The sequence below is a fragment of the Octopus sinensis genome, linkage group LG10 (assembly GCF_006345805.1).
Source record: "Octopus sinensis linkage group LG10, ASM634580v1, whole genome shotgun sequence".
NCBI classification, from domain to species: domain Eukaryota; kingdom Metazoa; phylum Mollusca; class Cephalopoda; order Octopoda; family Octopodidae; genus Octopus; species Octopus sinensis.
The window spans coordinates 71583129-71593116 of NC_043006.1; the positions used below are offsets into that span (position 1 = coordinate 71583129).

Genomic DNA, 9988 nt, shown 5'->3' on the forward strand with positions numbered 1-9988 from the left:
CAGGCGGAGGAGGAGATTGGGAGGGTTGGCTTGAGGAGGGAGGATGCCCAAAATCGGGTGAGATGGCAAGATGGTGTGAGAGCATTTGCTGTAAGAGTGAGGTAGATCAAACCAGCCCTGTTCACAAGGACAAACCCGGATTCAAAATATTGGACAAGGGAGACATGCATATATAAATGCATAACCTTTACAATCTATTTTTTCCATGTTTAAAAACGACATCTATATTGGTCCGAGGGAAATATGGCAGTCACTAATATTGCTTTGTACTATAGGCACAAGGCCTGAAATTGTATATGGGGGTGGGCTGTAGCTGATTATATCAACCCAAGCGCTTAACTGTTACTTATGTTATTGACCCCAAAAGGATGAAAGGCAAAACTGACCTCAGCAGACTTTGAACTCAGAATGTGAAGCCAGAAGAAATGCCACTATGCATTTTGTTTGGTATGCTAACAGTTCTGCCAGTTTGAGGGAAATATGGCAGCTCCTAATATTGCTAATAGATCCAGCAAGAAAGCTACCAAGAGAATAGGGGTGATAGCAGTGTAGACAGGTGCACAAGATGACAGATAGCACCAACTAAACTCATTAATGCCAGTTTCACACTGGAGCATATGATAGCTAAGTGCTAAAGAGAGAGAAGTTGATGTTCAGCCTGCTTTATCTTAACAAAAGTACATACCACCATCTCTCAGAGATTCTCATCTCCTTCACTGTAGCAAGGAACTCTGACAGAGGCTATCAACTTTCAATGCACATTATTAACACAATATAATTGGTCAGTAATTATCTGGATATGAGCACTGCCACATAGGGGAATTAACAAAGATGACAGAAACCAACAAGAGAGATCTTATTGAAATGGTAGGAAAATCCTCCTCAAATTACATCCTACTGTCTTTTGTATAGAATGGGAAAAAAGAACACATTCAATAATGTAGTCCTAGATACATTATGTCTGAATAAAAGATAGGATGGTTTCAGAATCTCTTTGATCATAGGTCAGCTTTATCAAGACTGATCAGCAAAGCTAATCTATGATCAAAGACTGCAATTAAACAACAACAATAAAGACAAGTATTTATAATTGGCTAAAAAAATTTTTTAAGACAAAAATGAATTTTTAAAAAAACGAGATGTTAATAGTGAACCTGGATAAGCAGAATGTAATGTGAAACTTTAATATCACCTAATGTGTTTATGAATTGATAAATATCATAGAGGAACCTGATCTGGGGTAGGGCAAAACACATATCCAATATCACTGAAATATTTTTACATCACCATTTCAGATAGATAAATAAGGGAGTGGGGGAAACATTATCCTTAAATATATAGTACATCTAGCCATCTCTTGCAAATGTGTATGGCTTGGTATGTATCAAGCTTACACAAATTTTGTTTTTTGTTGTTACTTCTGTAGTCATGAGCATAGGCAACCTTTCAACCCCTTAGCCTCAAGCCAGCAGAACATCCCAATATATGACAAATGGAGGGAGAGAGAGCTGCGCCAATAATCAGCTGGTACTCATTACAGCTGAATAGATGGAGTGATGTGAAATGAAGTATGTTGCTCAAGGACATAATGCACTGCCAGTCCTAGGAACTGAAGTCATGACCATATGGCTACAAGCCAAACATATTAACAGGTCACATGCCTTAGCATCATTATCATTTAATGTACACTCTTCCATGCCTGCATGAGTCAGACGGAATTTTTTGAGACAGATTTTCTATGGCTGAATGCCCTTCCTGCTGCCAACTCTCACCCATTTCCAAGCAAAGTAATATTTTACATGGCCAAACATGTTCTTCATGGAAAATAGGAAACAAACAGCACTGCTTGTATGATGACAATATTTGTTTACAACCATTACAACCATGATACCAAAACAAGCATATACAAACACACATGTGCACACACAACAGGCCTCTTTCAGTTTTTATCTACAAAATCTACAACAAGGCTTCAGTCAACCTGCGGCCAAAACAAAAGACACTTGACCAAGATGCTGCAGAGTGGGACAGAACCTGTGATAGCATGGTTAGGAAGCAAGTATGCCAATCACACATGCACCTTCATGAATAAATATTATTTATTTCTTACATAGGCACAAGGCCAGAAATTTGATGAGATGGGACAGTTGATCATATTGACCCCCATAGTTAACTAGTATTATATTTCATCAACTCTGAAAAGGCAAAAAATAAAGTTGACCGTGGTGGTATTCCAACTCAAAGTTCAAAACCCAGAACAAGTACCAAAGGCCAAAGGATTCTATCAATCCACTACCTTAAATAATTTATTGACAATAAAATAGCAATAAACCTTTCTACTACAAGCACAAGGCTTGAAATTTTGAGGGAGGGAGCTAGTCGATTACATCAACCACAGTGCTCAACTGGTAGTTATTTCATCGAGCCTCAAAAGCTGAAAAGCAGAGTCAATCTCAGCAGGGTTTGGACTGAGAATGTAAAGCAGGAAGAAATGCCACTAAACATTTTTGCTGGAATGCTAACAATTCTGCTAGCTTGCCCCCTTAATAATCTTTTCTACTAAAGGCACAAAGCCTCAAATTTGGGGGAGCGGAGTAGTCGATTACATCAACCCCAGTGTTTCACTGGTACTTAATTTATCAACAATGAAAGGATGAAAGGCAAAGTCAACCTCAGTGAAATCTTAACTGAGAATGTAGCAACAGGTGAAATGCTAAGCATTTCGTCCAGTGTGCTAACAATTCTACCAGCTCGTCACCTTGCTCCCTTAATAATAATAATAAATGCCCTGATGCAGTACCAAGCAGTGGCTTCTGATCTTAACTGATTGGAAGTGTTATCATGTACATTATTTTGTCTAGGTATAAAAAAAAAGCTACAGCAAATATTCTGCTCAAATCACAGATTTTCTTGTCAGTTGTTTGGCCTTAACCAGTTGAGCATGTCCCTTAGTGGCTGATGATATGTGCATCTCTAATCACAAGCAGAAGTAGTAGGGGAGCATCATAGCCATGTGTTGAGAGGAATTCTTTAGGGTTTGGATAATTTACTTTTGAAAGCAGGGGTATTTTGTTCAACAACCTTAATCCTTATTCAGGGACCTTTTGAGCAGAATGGGCTACTCGACCCAAAGAAAGTTCTCACTGGGCCCCACCTGCAAGGTCATGTGCTGTTTATCTTGATATGAAATCACCATGTCGTACACATATAGTTGTAATGCATGTGCCTAGTGTACCCTTATCAGACGGGTAGTCATGATGGGTATACTGGGCTTCGTATATTTTACCCCAGTGTCACTTTGATGGTATGCACTGCTCTCTCACTCAATAATAATAATAAAGGATTCAAATTTCACAAAGCAAGCAATTTCGGGGGGGGGGGCTAGCCAATTACATTGACCCCAGTGCTCAACTGACACTTATTTCATCGACCCCAAAAGGAATGAAGAGCAAAGTCGACCTTGGGGGAGTTTGAACTCAGTGCATAAAGCCAGAAGAAATGCCGCTAATCATTTTGTCCAGTATGCAAACGATTCTGCCAGCTTTCACCTTTCACAATAATAATTTGTATTGAAATTGCAATTGTGTAAGCATACAAACTGATACGGGTGGGTATGTATATGTACCTTTCTAACCAGCATATATCCCGCAGTGTGCATAATTTAAGTCATATACGTGTGTGTGTGTGAGTTCAGTTCCACTGCACGGCATTTTGGGCCAATGTCTATTGATATAACCTCGGGCCAATTAAAGTCTTGTAAAGGGATTTGGTTAGACAGAAACGGAAAGTAGCCTGTCGTATATATTATATAAATGTTTTTTTGTACCTATGTGTGCAGTCTGTGTCTCTCCCACTACCACTTGACAACCGGTGTTGGTTTGTTTAAGTCCCCGTAACTTAATAGTTCGGCAAAACTGACCGATAGGAAAAGTCCGAGGTTAAAAGAAAAGTACTGGGATCGATTCGTTCGACTGAACCCTTCAAGGCGATGCCCAAGCATGGCCGCAGACCAATGACTAACAAGTAACACACACACATATATATAAGAGGGAAAAGTGCAACAAAAAGTAAGGCAGGACGAGTAAATAATTTAGAATCATATATATATATATATATATATATATATATATATATATTAGACAGACAGACATATCCGCCAGTCTCTCTCTCTCTACGTTAGAATCTACCAGTCTCTTACTGCTGTCAGTATGCAGGAGTAAAAGGTGAAAGCCATTGCAAGACAGCATTTGTCACACTGACACACAGCAACTGGTCAATGTAGCAGCTAGCTGCTGCTACCAGTGACACATGCAAGCAGAGACACCACTGTTGACTTAATTGTCTATTTCCGTCTGTATAGACTTTAGCTAACTGCCGACACTAACAGACACACACACACACACACACAAACAGATCTGTATAGACTATAGGCTAACTTATTGCCGAGTTCACGCTCGGTTTTCCACAATATGTGTAGAATACAGTAAGCTGTTAAACTTCGATCAACTGATATTATTCATGCATTTGATAGTTAAAAACTCCGTCTAAGTACGTTTAAAATCTAAAAACAATGTGGTCGAAATATTTTGAGAATATATGACAATAAAAATTACTTTGAATTGCTGTAAATTACGATGGCCGAACCGATGTCCCTTATTTAAAATCATTATTGCTATAACAATATGGTATTTATTTGTTTGAATTTTAATTATGAGAGCATTATATTGTTAATGTCATCCTTTGGTCGAGTACTAAGGTCGATTAAGAGATTTATTTTTTAAAAATTGCTGGCCTTCTGCCAAAAATTAAAGCCACTATTATTATTATTGTTGATATCATTCATGTTCGAAACTGAAAGGAAATCTCTAGGTTGCAAGAATAAGAAAAAAATATATTGAGTCATTCCTGCTGTTCTATCTCGCGATGAAGCCTCGAAGTGGTTGCTCGAGCTGCGAGAAATCGTTCCCATATTTCCCCTCTAATTACATCCTTCCATCGTAAACAACAATGACAATACAAAACTGGGCAACCACGACAACAAGACAAAAACACAAATGTCTCGAAGCATGTAGATGATGAACAAAACAATTCTGAACTATAAAACAAGGAGGATTCCATTATGACAAATAAGCTGGTCACAGCACAGCGTCAAGGGAAAATATCTTCGACAGTTGCCAAACTAAACACCAGGTTGTCCTTTGAGAAAGTGAAACTACCACGTTAACGATTGCTACGTAAACACACACACACACGTGTGTGTGTGTGTATGTGTGATGTCAACAACTGCAACATAGCGGGTGGCAAAACGTATAACTGTCAACAGCGGCTGAAAAGATAATCACTTGATGTCTCACGAAGTAACTAGCCGCAAATACTCCATATTTTCTTTGTGGATATATTTGCGGTCCATTTTTCCTGTCTGTTCAATATATATAGACAAAGTCATAGCACTAACTACCTACATATAGCCATTTATTAAATATATTTGTACAAAATAAACACATATGTAAACTTATATATCTAGATATACATACTCCAAACATTCAATCACATATGAGCCAACGAGGAAGTCTTTACATGGTCGATCAACTTGCTACAAAAGAGCAGCCAAATCTTCGTCAAATCACCGCCTCCTCCCTCTTAGATAAAAAGACGGGATTGTCACGGTTGGTCAGCTCGATGAGATCTGACCTGGGGCCAAACAAGAACTCAGTCACAAACATAGTACACATGAAAGAGGAAAGAGGATGCGGAACATATGAATATCGCGATGAAAAAAAGAATGAGTTTGTGGGAAAGTGAGAGATAAGTGTGTGTGTGCGCGCGCGCGCGCGAGCATCTTTATGAAACTGAGAGCCTGTGTTTTTATTTAAGTTTATGGTCAGCCCTGAACGAACAGACCAAATTATCAATGATATCCCAGACATAACCACATAGCATTTGCCTTCGTTTTATTTTTATACAACGTAACCTTCTTTTTAAAGACCACTGGGAGATTTGATCGTTATTTCTAGCAGGTCGTTCGCCTATAATGAGGTTCCATCCTTGGCTATGAGAGAGCGAGATGAAGGAAGAGAGATGGGGAATGTGATGGTAGCACCAGCATGCAACTATATAACTGATGATACCGGCACATCTCTTGTGCAATGGGCAGATTTATGTTAAACACCTTTAAGCAACACACACTCACACAGGTTTCTTATAAACACATGTACGTATGCATATGTGTGAATGTTTTAATTCGTGATTTCTCACCAAATATCTTACAAAACAAATACAAAAATATACACACACACGAAACGTTACAAAATTTGAAGTGCGGAAGATTTGGTGGTATATTTTTACAATTCACATCTGCTTTGTGAGATGAGTGTAATAGCAAAATGATTACTGGGGAAAGCACAAAGAATTAATGGGACAAAATGTAAAAGAATTCAATTTTTGGACAAGAAATTCTTTCACACAAGAAAGCAACCACTCAGTTCCTTGGCCTTTTCCTTTCCGAGAGTTAGTGACTGATAACTACCGAAAGCCAACCGATCTGAGATTACACAAGTCTCATGAGACGAATGTAATAGTAAGCTCACTGAAGTTCATAACTGATACTTATTTTACCGACGGCAGAAATATTAATAAACCGACTTGGACAGGAATTGAACATAGAACATAAAGGACTATAAATACACAGCGCCCCGACAATTCTACCAATCTACATTGTGTACATGGCAGGAAAAAGAACTGAAAACTACTGAATATAAGTCAGTCGCAATATAGACACATGTATACATACATATACACACACACACACACACACACACACACACACACACATATATATATATATATATATATATATATATATATATATATATACACCATATATATATATTTTTTTATCATATGAGAGACGGTAATCTTACTATAGGTATATATTAAGCCATTTAAGCAACATTCAGATTTCCCTTATAACAAGAGACAGGAAGAACAGGGATGATTCGTTAAGTGTGTGTATACATATATACATACACATACACCCATATACATAAATCCCATGCGCAATACTACACACTGACATGTGTGTTGACAGATACATACAAACCTACTACGCAACCACAAATATACATATATACACACATATAAATACAACGCGCAGTAGCACACAGATTCACTTTTATGTGTGTGTCTATATGTAAATTTTTTTTTTTACAATAACCAGTTAACGCAATATGTGAGGTCCGGTTACATTTTTATAATTTTTAAGTAAACAATGATTTAAATGTTTTGCCAAATCTGGTCTTTGAAACTGCCTGAAGAGCCAAATTTAGCGAAACGTAATGTCATCTCATATATATATATATATATATATATATATATATATATATATATATATATACGCACACATACAACGAACCACAAAAAGTCTTTGCCCCTAACCCATCGCTCTAACTGCTAGAGATAGCAGCCACAGCTCTCTCAAACCACACCCACCATCTTAAAAAAGAGAAAGACATTAAATAATATCCGAAATGCAGTTAAACAGATGGGACGGTCGTGAGTGGAATGCCTTTGATCAAGGTTGACAGAGTTGAGGCAGAAGAACAACTCGATCTGTATATAATGTACTACACTCATAAACAGCCGGTAAACCTGTTGGTATATATACATATATAGATATATATAGATACATGTATATTCACACAGTATATGGTTACAAGTTGTATGCCGTATATCATATCATACATCGCTGTGTGTATATATAAAGAAAAAATAGTGCGTTTTAAAAATTAATAGTGTGGTGTATGTGAATGGGTAAGTGTGTATAACTGACAAACATAGTCTTATATATATTAGACTATATCTATGACATATTTTATATATCAGGTACACATAAGGGGTGAGTGATATGAAAAGAGAAAATGGACAGGAAAAGATGAATAAAAAAGAAAGTAGATTTGTTTGATATCAGTTTAGACTTTGATCAATTAAAACACAAATACACATACACGCATATCTACACGAGTCTTTATCTATATTTAAATGCATCTCAAAGGAGTATATATATATTTGCATATACACGCCATATTAGTTGGTCTATGTGTGTATATATATATATAAACCACATAACGCATTAAATTTATATACATACATATATATATATATATATATAGATATATATATATATATATATGTATATATAAGCATATGTATAGATACAGGTATATATAATAAATAACTATTGACACCCACATAGATTTTAGATTTATATATAAACAATACCTCTACAGAAACAAATGTATTTGAGTGCAAGTATATATATATATATATATACGTGTATCTATCTTTCATGTGTGTTGTAATGGAGTAATAGGACTTACCTCTCGTGCTATCTGATCCAAAGCTTGATCCTCGGCCGTATAGGCTTTCGTTGTTATTCTTCTTCGTCCTGAGTTGGCGGCTGTAGAAGTCATTTTGGCGAATATTTTACAAACCTTTATTCCACTTCTTCCTCTTCCACTACTCCTTTGATTTAACGTTTATCAATTAATTAACCTAACTTATTAATTAAATTAACCTCCTCGCATGTATGTAGACGTTGACATAAAGGGTTGCGGTAATAATATATATCCTTATGTGCGTTTACATGATATCATATTATATACACCATTGTGTGAGAAAAGGAAGACCCAACCCAAAATGTATTTGGTGTCGCCACAGGTTGTTTTACAAATATGTTTAGCAATATAATGTATATGAATATGTGTGTGTATAAGATTGTGTGAGCACTAGATGCCAAAGGTATTGTATTTATAGTTATGTATATTCATGTGCGTAAGCGTGTGTAAATATATCTAACTAGCAGTCTGTGCGTACGTAAAAAGGTAGTGTCGGTATTCCCCGGCACTTACAGATCGATAAATTATTATTATTAATAGTGTAAATCAGAATCATATACATGTATGTAAATGGGAATAGTGAAACCTCCAAGCACTACATTACATACAACAGCTACCTCCTATCATATAATGAAATTTTCTTATTGCGGGTGTTGTTGTAACGTACACACAGACACAAGCATACACATACAGTTAATTATAAGGAGGAGGAGGAGGAGGATTTTTTTGGGTTTTTTTTTTGCTATAAAAGGTTAATTATCGATTTTGTAGTCCCGGTAAAATAAATAAATAAAAACTTGTGATAAATCCAGAAAGACACAGAATATAATATATATATAGGAAGAGAGATAAAAGGAAGACAGCAACGAGATGTGTTATTATTTTTTTCTCTGCTGTCTTGCCTCTTTTCTTCCACAGCAATCTGAAGTTGAGGAGTTTGTTGTATCGATGGAGTGACAATCAGCTGGACATGAAGCACATGGATTTAAATATATATATTTGACAACGGATGGAACGGAACACAACTTGATTTTGGTTGTTTCTAAACTGACGATATATCGTCTATAAATATATATACATCTATCTGCGTGTATATATATACTTCTATAAAGAGAGAAGGAGAAGAGAGAGACAGAACAGAAAATTCTGAAACAATTCAATCCACCATTTTTTGTCTCTCGTTCTCTCTCTCTTTCTCTTCTCTCTCCTTCTTTTCCTTTCTATCTCTTCCTTTTCTCTCTTTCTAGCTCTCTCTTGCTCTCTAACTCTCAAGTTATCAGTAAACACCCGGATGTCAGCCTCGCTTTCACTCAGTTTCAGCCGAAGTAACTCTAGCGTCTGCTGGGACAGAGCATTCAACCGGAAGTTCGATGGGTACCTTTCTACAAAAGTCATAGGCAACCTGCAACGCGTGAGATCTTTTCAGTAAAGCAGACCGCTTTTCGAAGAAAGGTTGCCCATGCCTGTTCTATACGAACACTTAATCTGCTAGAAATAATTGTCAAATCTCTCACAAATCGTATCCTACCGTCTTGAATGTTTCTCGCATGGGGTTTAATAAACGAGGGCTCGAGGTCCAGCAACAAGACTTCCTG

The 9988-nt window shown here is 36.8% G+C and overlaps 1 protein-coding gene across 3 annotated transcripts in view; it reads right to left on the reverse strand.

Annotated features, from left to right (window-relative positions):
- LOC115216405 (leucine-rich repeat flightless-interacting protein 2) overlaps positions 1–9642 on the reverse strand; it is a 202545-nt gene extending 192903 nt beyond the window's left edge. For 2 of the 3 annotated variants that reach the window (XR_005001030.1, XM_029785711.2), the window contains exon 1: positions 8376–9642. Coding sequence is in view for 2 of the 3 variants with exons in the window: in XM_029785711.2 (XP_029641571.1) it covers positions 8376–8468 (93 nt within the window). In the remaining variant the exon portion in view is untranslated. The remainder of the gene's footprint in view (positions 1–8375) is intronic. The other variant, XM_029785712.2, reaches the window with a different exon arrangement.
- Positions 9643–9988: the final 346 nt, after the last annotated feature.